This window comes from Larus michahellis, chromosome 2 (assembly GCF_964199755.1).
Source record: "Larus michahellis chromosome 2, bLarMic1.1, whole genome shotgun sequence".
Taxonomy (NCBI): Eukaryota; Metazoa; Chordata; class Aves; order Charadriiformes; family Laridae; genus Larus; species Larus michahellis.
Window position 1 is genome coordinate 32,201,940 of NC_133897.1, and position 20,890 is coordinate 32,222,829.

Sequence of the window (20,890 nt, forward strand, 5' to 3'; positions counted from 1 at the left end):
ATCCCTCAAATAATTTCTTAGTTTGGTACCACAAAAATTGCTGCAGAAGCCAGTATATTACTAAGACAAAATGCAGTCTTTTTTTCAAATAATGCCACCAAAAGATAACGTAACCGCATGACATTTCAGACCTCATGACAAAACTGATGAACAATTAACAGCTGTAAAACTTCACCCCTTCCAAGTTTAGTCAATACACCTGATATTTTTGTGCCTTGAGTTACAACTTTGAAAGCTACTTGAGATTTACAATCAATACCTTGCATTTGCAAACAGATTTTTTCTTTTTCAAAACAAAAGTAGAAATATGCCTTTGCTATCATCCATTCTTTCATGAAACTATTTTTACAGTTCACTGAACTTTAAAAGGTTTTCTGGTCCTCACCTCCCTCAAACCCCACACTTTTAAACACTTTAATTTTCAGTTAATTCTTTTGACGTCTCTTCATCTCCTTCCTAATTTCCATTGTCACACATCCCCATTTTTTTTCCTCTGCAGCCCCTCTAATGCCAAACAAACAATCATGTGCTGTGGAAGATATTCTCCCTAGGAAGCCTTGAGAAGTTTAAGTCTGATATCTTAACTTCTGAGCCTTCCTCATGATTTGTACAGAGGACTTTATGGCCCTGACTGAAAGAACCAAAACTGAAATGCCTGTTAGACCATTATCTCCATTATGGGATAATGGAGCATAAACAAACATTTGATAACTGAAAAACCAAATGAGCTAAGGTAAATGGTCTTAAAAGAAACAACTTAGATTTGATTCAGTTTGGAGAATAGACTTTGAACTGAAATGAAAATTGATTGATTCAAATTTCTTGCTTTCTGGAAATCCAGAGGACTACAAACACTGCCTAGGGATTTTGAATATACTCTGCAATTTGAATATCCTTAAAAATAATCATGTGCCAAACTAATAAATTTCAAAAATTTAAATAAACAAGATCTTGTTTGCAATAGCTGTATCCATACCTTGGTATATAGGGAAGAACAATAAAATGAAAAACACGAGTCAAGCCAAACTATGTAAATACTATTGATTACCTATGCAATCCAAAATCCAGCCTACTGTTCCATCTCCACCACACGCTAGTACTCTGAACTCAGGAACGTCTCGGAAAAAATTTAACCTAAAAACAGTAAATGAAGATATCTATTTAATTATCATAAATACATTGTGCATAAACAAAAATTTCATGGCTTAAGACATTTCATTCAATAGTAAATGGCAAGTGAACACTTGAAAAAATAATCACCTCTGCTCATGCATTCATTTTTTAGACAAATACAATCCAACATTGTATTATCTGAAAAATTTAATAGGAAATTGTTAATTCAAGGGTTATTATGGTAGACTAATACTAGAAATAGCTTGGACCTGATGCTTCATCCAAATCTTTGTCTAAGTTCAAATCTTGTTTGAAACTATTGTCAGAAAACATTCTCTGTTTACCTAGTTGTAAATGGACATGCAGCCTCTCGAGACAGAAAAGTCTAAGGTGGCTAAATGTATCGGCCACAACATTTCCTTATGAGGTGCTGGCTATAAAAGCATATGAAAACAGCTCATTTCTGATAGTACACTAATACACAATAATTTGAGCATTTTGTCCTTGAAAAAAAACAACAACTTTGAACCATGGTTTAATACAAAATGACTAAGCATCAGATTGAATGAACCCATTCCATCATCCCACAAACCATATTTTAAAAGTGAAATATCTTTGGTAATATTTGCCTGGCTATTTCTGCTTCCATATCCATTGAGTGCTGGACAGTATCACCACCTCATTATCCACTTCGTTCAACACCTATGATCCATAATGCTGAAAAGTGAGGATATATTAAAAGAGATCTAAGTTACAATATTTTAAATTTAGAAGCATCTTTTCAGGATAGCTTTTGACACAAACTGAAATTAGTCCTTACACATAAATTGTGACTAGGCAAAAACCCTCCAGTAATTTTGCTGAATTACTATATATATGTGTGTGTGTATGTGTGTATATGTACATTCACATATATTCTATTTATTAGTGTCACAGACGTCTTAATGCATATTCTATATACTAGTGACCCAATCTGATTTCCAGTTTGCAATTTCCTAATAAATGTACAATTAGTACATTGTACCCAAATTCTTAAATACAAATAAATATACACAATAACTTGCCAGTGTTTAATTCAAGCTACTTTCCATATGAAACTTTAATGTTACACAGAGAATGGTGTTCCTGTCCCTCGGAAGTTTTAAAAATTCTTTTAGGCTTCTTGATAAAACCAAGAGTACACGAAAAACTACAGAGTAAAAGAAAGAGCATGGGAGAAGGAAATGGAAAGCACAATAGTAAGAAAATGCTATTTAAGATGCAGAAGATGACTGGAGTTCTTGTTCTATTAGTTTTAGACCAGATTTTCAAGGTTAGCAAAGCTACATAGAATTAAGCCCATCACATTGTTGTCCCGCTCCCTCTAATTTTTTCTGCTCAGAAGTGCTCTTAGTCAATATCAAGTGTCAAGTACAACATTTGAAGGATGCTTACTCATTCTGTATTAAACCCTGCTTTGCCCTTCTCACTTACTTTCTACTTCACACATCTGCAGGGCAAGTGCTATAGGAACTCTTCTGATGCAAAACGTCATGTGCCAAATCTGACTGGGTACACATCTTCTAATAAGCATATGTGCTGAAAGACCCTCTGCTGGAAGTCACGTCCTACCACTGTCTGAGTGGGCACTGAGCTATGCCCTGGCCCACAGGTGTACATCTCTGACACTTCATAAAACCTGGCATAGACAAATGCCTCCCATCATCAGCCTTCCAACTTCGACCCAATGTGTTGGGCCTGTAGAAAGTTAGCAGATCTGATTATATTGCTTCCAGTACTGAGGGTATTTCAGATTAATTTAGAATCAAATTATAGCCAAGAGGTGACAGCAGGGTACTAACTTCTATAAATATTTAAGCATTTCTACCACACACAACAGATGTCAAAAAGAAAGTCTGGAAAAAAAAATCCTAAAACAAAAAACAAAACAATACACCACCACCCCCCAAAAAAAAACAACAAAAAACCCCCCAAAACAACAATAACAACAAAACAATCAAAAATCAACACCAAAAGTACAGAGTTGATGCTAGTATTAATCCGGACAGGCAGAACATAGCCCTAAATCTCTGTCTCATGTTTTATAAAAAAGCATCCTCACCATATGGCTATCAAACATTCTTTTTGTTTTGACTGTATATTTAATCTTCATCAAAAAAGTATAACTTTCCAAGAAAGTAGGAGACTGAAGAATGTGACAAAACCATATTGTCAAAAAAACTCTCAATAAGCTTCATTCATATTTCCCCTGGAGCATTTTATATTCATACACAGTGAATTTTCCAAACAATTTCATAGTACACCATAAAGTTCATTCAACTTTTTCTTTTTATAAACTTAAATATAAAAGTGATACATACATTATATAATATGCAAATTACATAAAGTATAATATACCTTACATTGTATATTTGCATATATAAACATAGTGTACATAAATATACTATAACAAATATAAATATTTATAAATTCAAATTGATTTATAAAATTAAATATAGTTATATAATTAAATATGTAAATAAATCTCATTCATTGAATTAGAATGTGCGGCCTACACTAAGAGTTGGTAAGGGAACATGATTTTCTGTTTATAAGGTTTCATTCAAACTCAGTAAATGTTGAAATTGTAAAGAAAGAATTTGACAGATTTCTTAATGGAACTGGAGGTAAAGCGCAGTATTGTAAGTATAAAATTTAGATGATTACTCTTTACGTAGCACAATATGGCTAAAAATCTTATGACAAGCATGACATTAAATACAAAGGAAAAGTGTCCATTATATCAATAATCTTTACAGAATCTATGTCAATAACCTTGACAGAAATTAAATAGAATATGAGAAACAAGTCAACCAGATATTTCAAAACATGTATTTTATTTTTATCAAAATCATTTGTACTATAAATCACAAAGAATCATTTAATTATTTTGATAATTTTTTTCATTGACTCTTTTATTTATGGATATGAGAATAGGTAGATATTCTTTTACATAGCTTTTATTTTTGTAGACATTATAGTAAAAAGCTTTCCTACATCACTTTACATAAGTCATCAGAACCAGAATGGTACATAAGAACATTAGGCTGGTACCGACTGTAACCCAAGTTACACCTAATTCTTCAATCACTGGCAAAAAGGCAATAAGAAAGATCAGCAGAACTTCTACCAACATCTCCTACTACAGGACAAACAAAACTCCTGATACATTTGGGAATAAAAGATGAAAAACCACAAATATAATAATCCACTGGAAGACAACAAAAATGTATGGCTGCATAACAAGGCCAATAAGTAGGATGCTTTTGCGAGGTGAATTGTTAGATGATTCTGGAAAATGAACCATTTTTCGTTATACTGAGAAAGGTCAATACAACCTACCCCTAAATGTGGATTACAAGAGATTATTATATTTGATTGCATTTCTATCATCAAAATTGATAAGATTATCTAATTCTCACTTGATGATCAAATTCTTATATTATTAAATTGCAGCTTCCCTTTTTTTACAATATCTCCCAGCTCTTCACATTTTACAAATTTCATAAGCATACACGTAGTCCTTAGTCCATGGTCAAGAGCAGATGGGCTCAGTCATAAAATTGAGCTGGTAAACCTATCACTAGATATCTTCATCTCAATAACTCCCTCAAATACTGACCTGTTAGTCTTCCCTAATCCAGTCTCCTATCTGATGGAAGTAAAACAAATAAATTTAAACTACTGATGGTATTTGATACCAGACTATTTTTATTTTATTTTGCCAGACACAACCATCACATACAGGCAATTACTGAGTTTCTGCTGATAAATTAGTAATTTCCACCTGAAAGTTGACAACTGTTACAACTACCCATAATCACCTCATCAAATCCATGTGAACGCAGAGAAGGTATTTATGCATAAAACACCAATGCTAGAGGACTTAACTATTTGCTGTTAAATCATGCATTTAACTGATTTATGCACAGATAACACACACACACACACATACAAACTTATTCCTATAGAATAATTATAGTTCCATTATAATTCTTCCAGAATAATTCTGAGCTTGTAGAGGAAAAAAAGGTTACCGGGAGTGGTTGACATGGATTCACCAAGGAGAAATCATGCTTGACCAATCTGATGCCTCTATGGTGGCATGATTGGCTGGGTAGAAGAGGGCAGAGCAGTGGATGTTGTTTACCTCGACTTCAGCAAGGCTTTTGACGCTGTCTCCCATTACATCCTCACAAGTAAGCTTAGAAACTGTGGGTTAGATGAGTGGGCAGTGAGGTGGATTGAGAACTGACTGAATGGCAGAGCTCAGAGGGTTGTGATCAGCAGCACAGAGTCTAGCTGGAGGCCTGTAACTAGCGGTGTATTCCAGGAGTCAGTACTGGGTCCTGTCTTGTTCAACAGATTCATAAGGGACCTGGAAGAGGGGCCAGAGAGTACCCTCAGCAAGTTTGCTGATGATACAAAACTGGGAGAAGTGGCTGACACACCAGAAGGCTGTGCTGCCATCCAGTGACATCTGGACAGGCTGGAGAGTTGGGCGGAGAAGAACTTAATGAAGTTCAACAAGGGCAAGAGTAGGGTCCTGCACCTAGGGAGGAATAACCCCATGCACCAGTACAGGTTAGGGGTTGACCTGCTGGAAAGCAGCTCTGCAGAGAGGGACCAGGGAGTCCTGGTGGACAACAAGTTGACCAGTTGACCATAAGCCAGCAATGTGCCCTTGTGGCGAGGAAGGCCAATGGTATCCTGGGGTGCATTTAAAAAAATGCAGCCAGCAGGTCAACGGAGGTCATCTTCCCCCTCTATTCTGCCCTGGTGAGGCCACATCTGGAGTACTGTGTCCAGTTCTGGGCTCCCCAGTTCAAGAAAGACAAGGAACTACTGGTGAAAGTCCAGGGGAGGGCTACAAAGATGATCAACGGACCGGAGCACCTCTCTTATTAGGAAAGACTGAGACACCTGGGTCTGTTTAGCCTGGAGAAGAGAAAACTGAGGGGATCTCATCAGTGGTTATAAATATCTAAAGGGCAGGTGTCAAGAGAATGGGGCCAGACTCTTTTGAGTGGTTCCCAGTGACAGGACAAGGGGCAACGGGCACAAACTGGAACATAAGGAAAAACTTCTTTACTTTGAGGGTGACAGAGCACTGGAACAGGCTGCCCAGAGAGGTTGTGGAGTCTCCTTCTCTGGAGATATTCAAAACTCACTTGGACATGATCCTATGCAACCTGCTCTAGGTGAAACTGTTATGGCAGGGGGGTTGGACTAGATGATCATAGAAGGTCCCTTCCTACCCCTACCATTCTGTGATTCTGTGAATTGTTTTAGGAAATCCTGTCTCACTCACAGTAAAATTATTTTAAAACATAAGCTGCAATGATTTCCATTTAGGTACCTACACATGACTTTCTCTCTCATACCCAGAAGCAGTGCACTATGCAGAGATTTCAGGTGCTCAGCCACAAAAGGTGGCATAACAGTAGCACTTTGTGAAATTGTTCAGTCAGTCTTCTTCACACACAGTGGAAGCAAAAATTGAAACTGTCAATAGCCCAAGCAAAAAATAATCCACTGATATTGGTATTTCAGGATAGGATATTGCTAAATGCAGGTAATTTGCAAATTATCATTGGATATAAAAATACTATTTAACTTGGTAAACTTCTCCACTGCAGAGAAGGTCAAAGCACAAAAAAGGGAACAGAACTCAGTACCTGCCTACATTAAATACTCTAAATAGCATTAGAGCTACTTCTAAAGTAGCTCTAATTGGGACAATAATTGGGACAATAATACTGAAATCTGTAAAATCATTAAGTTCAATAAATATTTATTTTTCATAAAGTATGGCATAAGTCAAATAGTAATATTATCAATATTTTCTTGACTGGCATCTATAACTTAACAGTTTGGCAATTACAAGTGAACCAGTATGACATTTGCATATTGGAATAGAACTTACGTTGTATATGAATGGGAGTGAATGAAAAATAAACGTTCACCAGGCCAAAGCAAATTAGATTCTGCTCAACCTTCATTAACAGATTTATGTAGATAAAGGACTGATCTGATAGGTACCTCACACTTCCAGGTAAACCCCATAACTTATAAACTTTGTCCACTTGTGAATTCACAATGCTAGGTTTAATCTAGCAATTTCACTAATTTAGATGTTCAACTCAGAACTGATTCTTCTTAAACTAGCTGTCCAGAGGAAAGCACCAAGTTGAAAGACAAAGCAATTGTATTGTTGCCCTCTTTACTCTTTTACTGTAGTCAGCTTTCTAAACAAAGCAAATATACTCCCTGACAATTGGCTTTTTACTTGAATATACGAATGAAAATTAAACACAGTTTTTCCTCTTCTAGACTGCCAAGCTGAGCTGGCCGTCTAACTGGACAACATATACACATTAATCTCATTACAATTCTCAGTTTACAGTTTTCTGTATACTGTAATGACATTATTCGTGAGACAGTAATTACAGTAAATCACGCAAAAATAGTTTCAATAAATCCAGTTTATCATTGCATGGGGCAATATGTTAGTCTTCTGGAATGGCATTTAATGTGCAAAAGTTAACCAGTAGATGGATATATTGCAGCTGAAAATATTGTTTTCAGTTCATACTTTCTAAAGATAAAGGTGGCTGCCAATTTCGAACCACAGGTTTGCTAAAAATCATGACGGCACATTTAGAAAAACAAGATCCCTGTCCTTCAGTATGTGATCACACGGGACATATATAACCATATCCTGGGCTGCATCAAATAAGCGTGACCAGCAGGTCGAGGGAGGTGGTTCTCCCCTTCTGCTCTGCACTCTTTTTTGGGGTGACCAAGAAAAGAGAACCAGTTCAGGAATGTGAAGAAAGAAGAGCAAACTAATAAGTAGGCTAAAGGATGTGGCAGAGGTTTTCAAAACAGATGTCAGGCAGAGGCTGTAAGGCTTTGGCAAACTCACTACCGAACAATTACAATGGTTAAGAGAGAGGTAAATGAATCTGGCTCACAGCTTACACAGTCTGGACTGAAATAGGAGTGGAAACTGGTTATAGTTACAATATTTAAAGACTGTGTTATCTATGCAGCAAACAGCACAGACGTCATAAAAGTAAAAATACTGTTGTACATCTGTTTAAAATGTAACTCTAAACCTAAGACTTAAGTTTAACATGTGAAAATGTACTGAGTCCTAACTAAGTTCTACTAATTTTTAGGGCACATCTGTAACTTTAAGCATTAGAGTACAACTAACCCATCATGGCTCGCTTTGCCATTCTTTGGCAAAAAAGTAATTCTTCCAAAGAAACACAGAACAGGTTCAAGGTTTTGTTCAGGAGAAAATAACTATGGAGTTATTATCTTCTAAAAATATTCTTAGTGTATATGTCTTCCCAGAATACTCTGTATATTCCAAATGTCCAACCGCAAAGAAATGCTCTAGCAATCAGTTCCAATAATCAGGGAAAATAGTGTAATTTTCAAAATAGGCCTATTGCTTTGTGAAGTAACAAAGGCCCAGGTGCTGTAGATTCCCAACTAAATTACAGAGTAAGTTGTAGGGATTCAGTTTGGCCGTCTTGGGCATCTTTTAACTGGACAGAATTTAAGATTTAAAAAGGCCTGTTGTGGTAAACTTGTGGATAGAATTTAAAAAGTACGTCCTCTCCAAATTAAATGCTTAAGGGAGTTACAAAGAAAAACAACTTTTGTGGATATAATTTCTATTATGGAGTATAAAAATAACATAAATTAGACATTTTAAATAATAGACTTAAGGGAACGGGAGCCTTTTCAGAGGGACAAAGCCTTTGTGAAACTCTGACCTCTCTAGAGAGTCATGTGGGTCTGTGGCTCAACTGCTATTCATCCAGCTATTATTTACCTCTCTGTGAGGTGAACAAAAACTGAATTTCAGATTCTTCAAGATCATTAAATCCACAATAACAGTTGTTGTCAGAAGTAGAAGACTCCTATAGAGATATAACAACCAAACAGGGAAACTCTTTTCAAGGCTAAAAACACAGGTGCTAGGCACAAATTACACAATGTGTCAGCCTGGCAATTTTCATGTCACTTTGTTAACTGTGGCAGTCTATAACTGTGGAGTACCTTTTATGCCTGCGTTCAGCTGCAGAGCTTACAGGGTTTCTCCAGCTCACCCGTATCTCTCTACTCCCAAATAAAGAATGCCTAAACCATTAATTATTATACCAGTGTTTAAAGTGTGCTGTTGCCCTTTGGCTGAGAGCTCCTTGATTTTCAGGCCTCGCAGCAGGTCAGTTTCCGTTGTTGGAAAGGAATCAATGTCAGAGAGTTGGCTGCCGTGCGATTTATTTGCTTCACATACGTATTTCTGGATAGATTATGTACATGAGTCTTGACATAGACAGCTCCGAGGACCTTAGCATGCTAAGAAACTCAAGAAATACCTTTGTTACTGTCCCTGCAGTTCTCCAAGTACCATCCTTTCTATTATGAAAGTAGGTGACAGATCCACTTGAGTAATTGCATATTCAGATAGCAATACCAAAATTCATTGTCTACTTGTTCAAAATATTTTTCTGATCTGCTACACATCAGCATATTTACTAAAAAAACCACAGTAACTGATATTATGAAAGGGGTTTTTTGGTGTGTGTTCTTTCGTTTTGTCTTTTGGGCATCTTTTTGTTTTGTTTTGTTATTAAGGGAGACGTTTGAAAGGGAAAATGGAATTTATTGTTTCCAGATTTCAAAGAAATTCAAATATGGGGCTCCACTTCTTCCTCTGAACAAAGATTATTTTAACCCTGTTCCAACTCAGGTCTACTAAGAAGCCCTTTATTCCAATACATTTTTGTGAAAGAACATGGTTATCCCACTGAAGAGGAAGAATGAAGGACCTAATGATTGTGCCGCTTATGTTTTCACAAAAAATACAGCAGTTTCACAGTTCCCCCTAAAATTTAGGATTTTACTGGTCTCCTAGTTCTCCTAGTCTTTCTCCTTGTTACCTAAACAGGAGATACTTAGACTTTTGACAGAAATGAACTGGAAATATTAATTCACGTTTGCCACAGATGTGTGGAACTTGAGTCAGAAAACTTGTGAATGTTATCTCTTTGGTTGACAACAGCCGCCCATCAGAAAAATACCATCATAAATAATAATAAAAAAAAATTATCTTGTGGGTTAAAGCACACAATTTGACTCTACCAAAAACATGCAAATGGTACCCTTATACCATAAACATTCTATAGGTTGAGTAAATGTATCTGAAATTACTATTCAAAAGAAAAAAAATCTCAAAATAGACACAATTGAAATGTATTAAAATAATCATAAATGCTTTAAAATAAATATACGTAATGTTTATCCCTTTCCACTCAATAACAGTAACTGACACAAAGAATACACTTGTTTTTCTTTGTGCTGTACAATCCCCCACTCTGTTCCATTTCAATCTAAATGACACATAGGAAAACATTAAATAAATGTAACATTTTGATTGACAATCCACTATAACTGGCATTATAGACACAGATGAGTGAGTGGACGAATGAATGGATGGGCAGGTTTTATTAGGCAATCCAGCCCTCGCAGAAAGGGAAATAAAGACTGGTAAGTGAAATACAGTTTATTCAACTGCTTGCTTAAGGGAAAAATTATATGCAGCCTACATAGTATTGCCAGGGGCAAGAAGTGATGGCAGGAGATAGATAAACTGGAAATTTAGGATTATTCATTTCTGTGGAATGAATAAAAAATATACCAAAACAAGCTTAATAAAATGCAGTGTCTGTTTGAAAATTAATTAGAAATTTCTTCAAAGTGGCTCTGAAGTAAAACTATTTTGATTCCTAATAGGAAGAGAAATTGAAAATATTTTCTAAAAAACAGTGTCCTGATTCAAAAGACTAAAGTTTAAATCGCATAAGTGCAGGGCTTCAGTTTGAACTTAACACTGCCCTCTTGTGCTTCTGCCTTAAAATACATCTTCCTTTACATCACGAGACATGAAAACCACAAGTCAGTAATAGACAGAAATGCAATCAGTAAGTGGGCTGTTGGTTTTCTTGTTTTGTTTTTTTTTTTAATATTCAATGAAATAAGATGAATTTGAATAAAAATATTTCAGGGGCTTTAAAAGTCATCATCTCAATCTCTATTATGGCATTTCTATATACCTTATGTTAAACAGTGTTAGTTGCTACTTTCATCTCAGTTAAAATTTCTTCTAAATTCCTGAAATAAGTTTCTGCAGTTTTTCTAGTCCAGTTACTCTTTGGACTAAGATTACTTAAATTTTCCATATGCGTCAAGACTAGCACAACAAAACATAACAAATACCATTTGAGTAATAAAACAGCACTTGCTTTCAGGTACAGGATAAAATTACAGGCATGAAAGAAATCATGCATGTCATTATTTCCATTTTTTGAGCAGGTTTTGCACAATTCTATAGCTTGCACATTAGCCGCATTGTAGTGCAGGATATCCTGAGAATCTTAACTTCAAAAATGATTGGGCCCAATTTATTTTTGGCAGAAAAACTGGCAGAAACTGGCAGAAACTGTCAGAGCATACTCTTTCCAGTAACTTATGTGTGACAACTGAAAAATAACTTTAGATACAAAGCACGTACATCTCCACCTTCGCCTTATTTTCCTCCAACTAAGAAAAAAAGTCTGAACATATAAAAACTCCCAAGATTAAAAAAAAATATTCAAAAATATATATATTTATGTATGCTGCATATATATATAACATAGACACATACATATGTGCACATGTGACCTGCAGGTCAGTTTTGAGGCTGCTTGATAATTGTAACATAAAAGTAACCCCCACATGACCTCGGGTTGCTGATACAGCAGTAAAAGCTGCAAATAGAATGAAATTTATCCCACAGTTCTTATAGAGTAACTGCATGGTTATCAGTAAAACGTATGACACGCAGTTTTATTTGTACGTGTAAACAAATAATACCTGTAAATTTCTGCAGCCATTTAGAGATCTGTAGTGTTGATACATCCAAAACATGCTATATGTGCCTCAGTCTGTTCATTTGATTATGTAGCATTTTATTAAATGAGTTCCTGGTAATAATATTAACTGTAGACTTACCCTGGCATTGGTCCATTTCCAGAAAGACTATAAACTTGACGAGGATTTAAAAGGTACTGAAATTTTCTATAAATTCTGAAGAAGTAAAAGAGACAAGGAGACAATATTTACTTATATGTTTGGAATTTTTTTTTTTAAACCTATCAAATGAAAGAATTAAAGCAGTTAACACATACTATAATTATTTGAATTGCAGGATCTCGTTTATACAGAAAATCAAATATTTGAACACAGTCATTATAATTCATACATACAGTGTACTGTGGGTATAAAATTGAGAAAGAAGTGCTACAAGCTAAAAAAGGGTAAGAGGTAAAATGGCACAAGTAAAGATGAGTCAAAAAAGCATTTGGAAGACCACATTGGTTCCCATTAAATTAACTCCATGGTAAAGGAGAGATTTATTCCTGAAATTTATTGCTGACACAAAATTACAAATATAATTAATTACAAAATCAAATTGCCTTTGCCACCCCCCAAAAATGTCCCCACAGGTTGAATAACATTTGAAGAAAGTTAATCTATTGTCAGCTACATGTCCTTTGGATTATATTTGAATGGGAAGAAAATGAAAAAAAGATTCAAAACCATTGTTTTACTTAAATTGCACATATTTTAAAATTATCTGAATAACAGGAAGCAATTTATTAATACAGCATGAAAAGCCTTGTCCCACCCCATAAGGGATCCCATTTGCTGTCCCTGCCCCAGCAAATATTTTTTTAAATGGCAGAATATTTTAAAAAGTGTAACTTCATAGATTTGAGGTTACTTTTCCTAAAAGTATGGCAAACTTTTTTTTTCTTCATTACAAATATTAGAAATGGAATTTTCTACATTGTTCTACATTGACTACTACGTGGTAGCTGCTTCATTTCTTACATAGAAACAAGGAAGCACATGAAAGAGTTGGAGACTCGAATGAATAAATATAACTGGGATCTATGGCAATAGTTTAAATTATAAACCCCTATTTCTTGTTTTTAATTTCAATGGTTTTGTCCTCAAGCTCACTGATATTTTAATGTTTTTAAGAAAGTATTTATTTTTCCACTGAAACATCTATTCTTCTTTTTATTGCCCCAAATAAAATAGAAGCATAGTAAGAACTGAATTTTAAGTTAAAATGTCCATGTTTTCAAATTCAGCAAAATAAAACTATCTAGACACAATCTACGTGCACATTGAGAGATTTTTATTATTATTATTTTATCTTCTTAGTAGCAATGCATAATTTATCAGGCTAGGTGGAAGACAAGGGTGTAAGAATACTGAATACAAACAAATTTGTAATTGTCTCTAAAATTGCCAAATTGGAACATTTTCTTAAATTCTCAATTTAGCGATATCAGCTTCTTCATAAAGCATTGTATTCAAACAACTCACACAATCTATTCCTGATGCCATTCCTGACAGAAAAAGTCAATGTGAAATGACTGGTTTCACTTTGCAAGCACGCACACATCATTGCCAATGGCTGTGATGATGACTAAATCAGACATTTGACAGTGGATTTACAACACAGTATATTTCCATTTCATTTGCAGCATCTTACCAATGTAAAAGGATCCTATTTTAATTTTCTAGCTAGTATGTGTAAGTTGCTTCTCAATGACATATAGGATTTAACCTGGTCAAAGGTGCTGCTAATTTAATTTGTGTAGCTGACCATAAGAGGTTCACGAACAGTATTGTTATAAAGTCCCAAAGGCTTAAGAGTTATTTGTCTAAAACTTTGGTGCTACAAGTCACACCAACCATTACCTACACTCACAATACTGTTGTCAGGTATAAGTGAAATGCTATAAAAGCCTTCTTTATAAAGAGGGAGCTAGGTATCTCTAGCCAAAACCCAGAAGTCCACCTGCAATAATGCAGAGATTACACTGAATCAAACTTGGTTCAGTGCATACCATTCATAGGTACTAGTCGAACATCAATACCAGATGATCACTCTATAATGCAAATGACTAATCGTGCTCCAAGTTATTATTACATATTTATTACGTATGCTAGTCTGTGTAAAATTCATAAATTGATGGTTCATTTCCATTCATACATTCTTAAAAAATGAGGATGAAACTGTCTATAAACATTTGCCATCACACTAAACCGTAACTAGACCTAACAGCGTGACACATTCTAGATGAGGAAATGGACAGTAATTTAGCCTTCCAGTTTTATACCTACAGTACCAAACAGCCTACTGGTACATATGTCTCTGAACATCTTGCTTCCACATATAAGGAAGGAACTGGACATGGTTTCCTTGTAACTGGGGATTGGTACTGACAAAGCCATGAGGCAGTGTAGCGGGTAATGCCCGAAAAGACAGCTTTTTGTGATGGCGTGCAATTTCATGAACCAAGACCAGACCTCCAGCTGGATCTTACCCCATGACACAGTTTATCGACAAACAGTTGTGCTTCTGTAACTGTTTTTGGGTTTATTCTGTGACCTGGAAACCTAAACAGATTCAATTTAAAATACAAATCCTTAGAAAAGTTTCTCCATTGCCATTTTTTTCCCTTCACTTAAATCACGTCCGTGATCTTGTATGAACCCCAAAATAGCTGCACTAGCATAACTGAGGAGGCAGAAAATTACATCAGGAGTGGCCAAGAGCACTGGGATAATCTTTAAACAGCTTTGCTGCTGAATAAAATACTCTTGAGTGCACCTTGGGCTGAGTTAGATGGAGCTGCCTTCTGAAGTCATAAGATCATTACTTTAGAGAGATAAAAGAAAGACAGAAACCATTGGCAATTCAAAACTGGCAGTAAAGTTGACTACACTAGGGAAGAAGTTGGCCATAGCAGTGGCTTGTGCCAACTGGGGAATGCATCTTCAGTCATCTGGGGGGTGGACTACTCAAGATGTGGTCAGTACAGGCTTAATTTAACCCTAATGGCAGAGAAGAAAGAAGTCAAGGACTCCTCCACAAAAATAAAAGAATGCTAATGATCTTCTCTCCTAGACATATAACATTTGAAAAAGATCATTTGAAACTGCTTCTTCATTTTGTCTCAATGCTAAATGAAAGCTTAGAAAGCCAGATTAATCAGGAGATAAGAGGGAAGAGCTACTCTGAACCAAAGTTATTCGAAAACAACAAAGGTCAAAGACATCATCAACCTGTGCTGCATAGACACTGAACGTGGAGTCAGCAGGAAACGTCAGCGTACGGAAGCTGATCTCCAGTGCATCCAACCGCACATTTGTCAAGGAAACAATTGTTTAAACTCACCTGCTGGTCAGGGAAATAAATTGGAAAATGGGGAAGTGAAAAACAAAGTAATGAGTATGGCAAAACAACATCATGATTTAGAACTCTTATGTGAGAAGCATTACCCTTAACAATAACAACCTTTAGAAGCACTACATGCTTATTGTATATTTTTTCTGTTGAGAAAAACTATTTTGTCAACGAGGTACTAAATATATACATTCTATTCACAGACCATCAAAAGCTGTTGTCTTGATTAGTCAGATGTTAAACACCACTAGGATGAAATAGATGTACTGTAATTTTTTTCTGATTAAATTAACCACACCTGTCCATTTTATGCACAATCACTGAAAACATGTTACAGTGTGATATAGCCTGAGGAAGACACCTGACTGGGTTTCCTGAACTCCTACCCAGTCTCACGCTTAATTAAAATCTATTTTTGGTGTGTGAAAGGCTTCATCAACTTTAATTCAAATTTGCTACTTTCTTCTTAATAAACATTGAATTACGTTTTTGGTCTATTTTATTATTAACATATGTATTATCCATTGGACTAAATAATTTAAGTCCACATAACTGTAAATGCATTTGTGTTTCAGGTGACAGGCAATAAGTATTAATCTCTCCATTGAGAAGAAAGTATAACCAGGTTATTTTCATAGTTATTTATTTTGCAATTATATCTGAAAGTCATAGCATTGGTTTTTAAAAGAGAAAATTATTCAAGTATAACATGATTTTTATCACTACACATTTTTCAAAACTTTGGCTCCCTAAAAGGATTGAAGTTTTAAAACGTATTGATAAGGTAATTCAATATGGTTGTAGAGAAAGTATTTTTGTGTTCTGAATGCCCTTTTTCTATATGTCCATTTGTTTCCCACCACTTCTCTGTTCTAACATTCAAAAAACAAAACTAAAGCACCTAACTTTTTTTACCTTAAAGTGATCCTCAGTTATTTTCCTTCATATTTGAGAGATTTGAAAAAAAATGCAAAATACAAAAGGAAATGACAGAGTATTATTGGGGGAGTGCATTTATTCAACTGGTTGTCAGATGGATGCGTGCACTCTCTTCAAGTCTAAGGGCAATGAAATGGGCTGAGTTACCATATGGCAAGGCATAAAATCTCATACGGGGAACTGTGGGAACACTGGAGTCTTGACAGTATCTGCAATAACCTTTCTGTGTTCAATGAAAGTCAATTAGAAATCATAACTTCATTCATCGTGATCTGTCAGACACAGAAAATCCAAAGTAAAGACTGAAGAATAGCTTTCGGTAAAAGATCACCTTAATCTGAATGAGTCAAGATAATGAAATTCTCACCTATAAAAATTAGTAGGTTGGGAAGGGGGGTGGTGTTTACCCTCTCACTGCTGTGGAAATCTTACTTTTGTTACAGCATATCCTCTACTCCTAGCCTCTCAATACCTGAGCAGATTAAAAAAATCGCTATAATCAAAAACCCTGACTTGAATCACCATAACTGCATTTTTCAAAGCTATTTATGTCTTCAAATGTCCTGTGATTTTACTTTTCACAACATATATCTGCCACAAAAGTGGGGGTGGGGAATATGAGATTCTCTTTCTGATTACTGACTGTAGAGCAGCCAGATAAAATCCAGGAAAAGGAAAAAAGTTAAATATTATTGTTCCCTGAAAATGTTTTCATCCCTTAGATTAAATCTTCGAGATAATATGCACTCTTAACATCCTTATTTTATAATTTTCTTATGTTACGGGTATCGATATGAAACATTAATAAGACCGGCAACCCCCTTCTCATTAGATACTCCATATGTGGACTTTTTTTAACCTTTTTGAATCTAGTTTTAGATATGATCATGAGATAGAATCTTCTGCTGGTGAATGACTTGAGATATGTTTATATGATTATGCAGTTAACCTTCTGATGCACTTCTCCTAACACAGAAATATCGATTGCAACCTTGGTACATTAGTATGCAATTTAACATTTTATTTTGTGTGGTATCAAAGCCAACTTAAGGGGTTCTCATACTTCACTATGCTCAGTTGCTGGTGGCTGCCCTCATACTATACTCTTTATTGTGAAATGACACTTGTAGGTAACGGAGTTAGTGCATGAAGCGTGTATGTTCATTTTTTAAATTCAAAACATTCCTGTGATCTGCTTGGCCTCAGTAACAGTTGCATTAACATAAACTGAGAAGTGTTAGACTGCAATACATGCATGGGAATAGGAGCCTGGGAAGGGGATCAGGTTTTAAATTTGCTTATACCCTGGAGAATATCTAACATTAAATGACATCCCTCGTGCATTAAGTTCATTCAGACAGTAACACTTGATACCAATTACGAGGTGGGAACTGAAAGCTGTGAAACAGCATTTCATTACATTGTTTCCAGGTTATAACTAACTATGTAAGTGCAGCTCTCTGACCTGCCTCTCACCTATATAATTCCAAACTGGATCCCAGATCCACTCACTTCATATCGGCACTATAAAAAAAATCAACCTGAGTACTAGTGCATTACTTTCCACAATGCCCCTGACTGCACAGAAGACCAGGGCTATCTCACACCACTACCATGTCTGAAACATGAGTGCTCAGGACGGCTCGTATCGCTCTGTTGTGATTGCAAAAGCACGTTCTTGAAACTGTTTAGAATGAATCTGTTAGATCATTAACTGCCTTTGACACAACTAACGTTGTTGGCATTGCTGGCATCTAAGTATACCAGTCCAAGGATTACATAATCCGCTCCTAAATGATAATCTCTTCTCTCAGAGGTCTTGGAATGCAGTTTTGGCTACACAATCTTCAGCTCTGAGAATCCTCCTAACATCTACCCTGAAGGATTTTGTCCCTTCTCTCAGTTTACTTTAAGGGACACTGTTTGAAAGAAGTAATCTAATGGAGGTAGTGGGGAAGAGGTAGGGAAAGACGACCGACGTGCAGTTTACTTGCTTGGCTCCAAGCTTTAGAATCACACTGGATCCCTTTTTTTGTGCTTTTCGGATCCCACATCACCCATATCAATAGGTGCCATCTTCAGCCTGATCTTGGCCAAAAGACTGTAACATTTTTCAAGGCTTGAAGGATAAATTACGGTACTGACATGGTACGCAAGGCTACAAAAATTTGGGGATTTATGTGATGATCAAAAATGGCCATATTGTTAGTGTCTGTGATTCTGAAGTACACTCTGAAAAACCTGCTCAGGGGGTAACTAATTCAGTATTTATGCCTGAGACTGATGGACAGATTAGTAGGAGAATGCTCCTTACCTCTATTTTATCATGTCTCTGATACACTAACATTTGAACATAAAATGAGGCATTTTGAATTTAAATCAATGTAATTGCTGACATATATAAAATTAAGCATGTCTTTAAAGTTTGTGTGATTGGACTTTAGTATATAACTGTACTGTTAGAATGCTTCCTATCTACAGAAATCAAAAGGTTTCTTCACTGTAGGAAATCTTATGAAGAGGATGGAGAGTCTACTCACTAAATCTTTGAAAGGCCAGTCATATATTAGAAAAAGGAATATTGTTTCCAATTTAAATTATTGGCCTGTCTGCATAATTATTACAGAGATTAAAAGAAAACTGTTATAACTTCAAAGTTGCAATGGAAAATATAGCAACTCACATCTTCATGCAAATCACACGAAACCATACACTGATCATAGCTACTTTTTCTGATGTGAAACAAAAGTGTTCTATCAAACTCATTCTCGTTTTTAACTGCAGAATGTATAACTACATGCTAGTGCGCACCTCTTCTAAACAGAGCAATGGGATGTTCATGTGCGAGACATAACAGTATAGAATGTTGGATTTCTTTTCATATACAAACTTTTAACACTCATTTTTAAACATGTCACAGAGATCAGCATAGAGAAAGAGAGGGAGAAAAAAAGAAAAAAAGATAAAACCTTACCTTTCTCCTTGTTTCCCACCACTTTTAGGATTGACAAAAACTAAAAGTGGATGAGTGCCTGGAACTGGAGTGATCTAAAAGAAGGGAATAACACAGCCACTCATTAATGCTGTGTGTTGCATTCATTTTTTCCTATAGTAGACAGAAAACAAAAAGCTTAATGCAAACTCTATGTTATGCTATGTAATCCAGCTGGAAGCAATTCCATAATTTGCAATAATCCTTACTTCATTAATTTGCCACAAAATTGCAAGTGTTTTGTTTGGTTTTTTTTTAAATGCTAGCTGTCTGTCTTACAGCTGCAATGCCATTTTAACCTACAATTCCATTGCAATATTGATATATATAGGTTACATCCATTAATAGAGAAGAAAACTTTAAATGCAAGAAATGCATGACTGATCCTGACAGTAATTTCCTATGGAAAAAGCTATGAAGAAGCTGTAGTGAGAAATGACACTGTATTATGAAGGTCAAATATAGCTATATGAAATTTTAAACTTGACAGAAAAATTCATTCTTTTTTTTTTTTAAATAACAGAAACCTGCAATATTTAATACAGTATGAAATCACACACCTCTTAACATTTAAGAAATGCAACAATAATTAGTTGCTTTAAACACCTTAGAAAGCTGAAAAAATTTAAAAAGTAAAGGAGAAAACACATGGAAGAAGGACAAGCCTGAGGAAAAGAATGGAGAGGAGGATATAGTGGAAGAAACAATGACTTCTATCATGTGTTTTAATTCTTTTGTGCATGGAATGTTTTACATGTTCACATTAATGTTTAGCTTCCCAAACTAACACCCTCCTTCAAAGTAGCAGTATTAGTCTGCACATTCAGATAGTTTAAGACGTGGGTGTTCACTGCCTTTGCTCCGTAGACTTGAAGAACATAAAAAAATTAGATCAGATGATCTCTCTCTAATATCTGTTTTTAAACCATAAAGTTAGACTGTACATATTTAAAATTATCACTTTTAGACATATATCAATTCTAGAATGTTTAAAAGTATATGAAGAGTTCAAAGCCAATATCTCCAAAGTCATGCACTAACAACTTCAGAGACGAAGCTTAGACTGTCTGTTTCAAAATGATACATTGAAAGCTCTAGCACCAAATCCTTATTCATAATTCCTGAAATAACAAAATCTTTTCAGCTGAAGATTTCATAAAATGTAATTTCATAAATGTAAGGCAAAACTTGAGAAACATGATAGCTAAGGAGTCTTACAGGCATCCTATAGACATAGGCATATAGTCCTATCTAAAAGCACTTCTAGGAGGAAGTGTTAAGCACTAGTGTGTCAACTCCATCCATAACTTCACAAACAATGGATCCGAACCTGCTCCAATATATACAACAAATAACGAAAAACTCCAGCAAACTCGGTGGAATTAAACCTAGCATAAAACCAACACAGTATCACATTCTGGCACAGTATGTTGTTATAGTAAAGTGCTGTATGTTGAAACATATATCAAATCGCA

At 35.4% G+C, this 20,890-nt stretch overlaps 1 protein-coding gene across 9 annotated transcripts in view; it reads right to left on the reverse strand.

The window, feature by feature from the left end:
• The window catches only part of DGKB (diacylglycerol kinase beta), a 362,621-nt gene that overhangs the window by 208,920 nt on the left and 132,811 nt on the right, over positions 1-20,890 (reverse strand). For all 9 annotated transcript variants that reach the window (XM_074574782.1, XM_074574785.1, XM_074574779.1 and 6 more), the window contains 3 exons: positions 19,398-19,471; positions 12,229-12,303; positions 1,049-1,134 (listed from right to left, as the gene is read on the reverse strand). In XM_074574782.1, the coding sequence (XP_074430883.1) occupies positions 1,049-1,134; positions 12,229-12,303; positions 19,398-19,471 (235 nt within the window). The remainder of the gene's footprint in view (positions 1-1,048; positions 1,135-12,228; positions 12,304-19,397; positions 19,472-20,890) is intronic.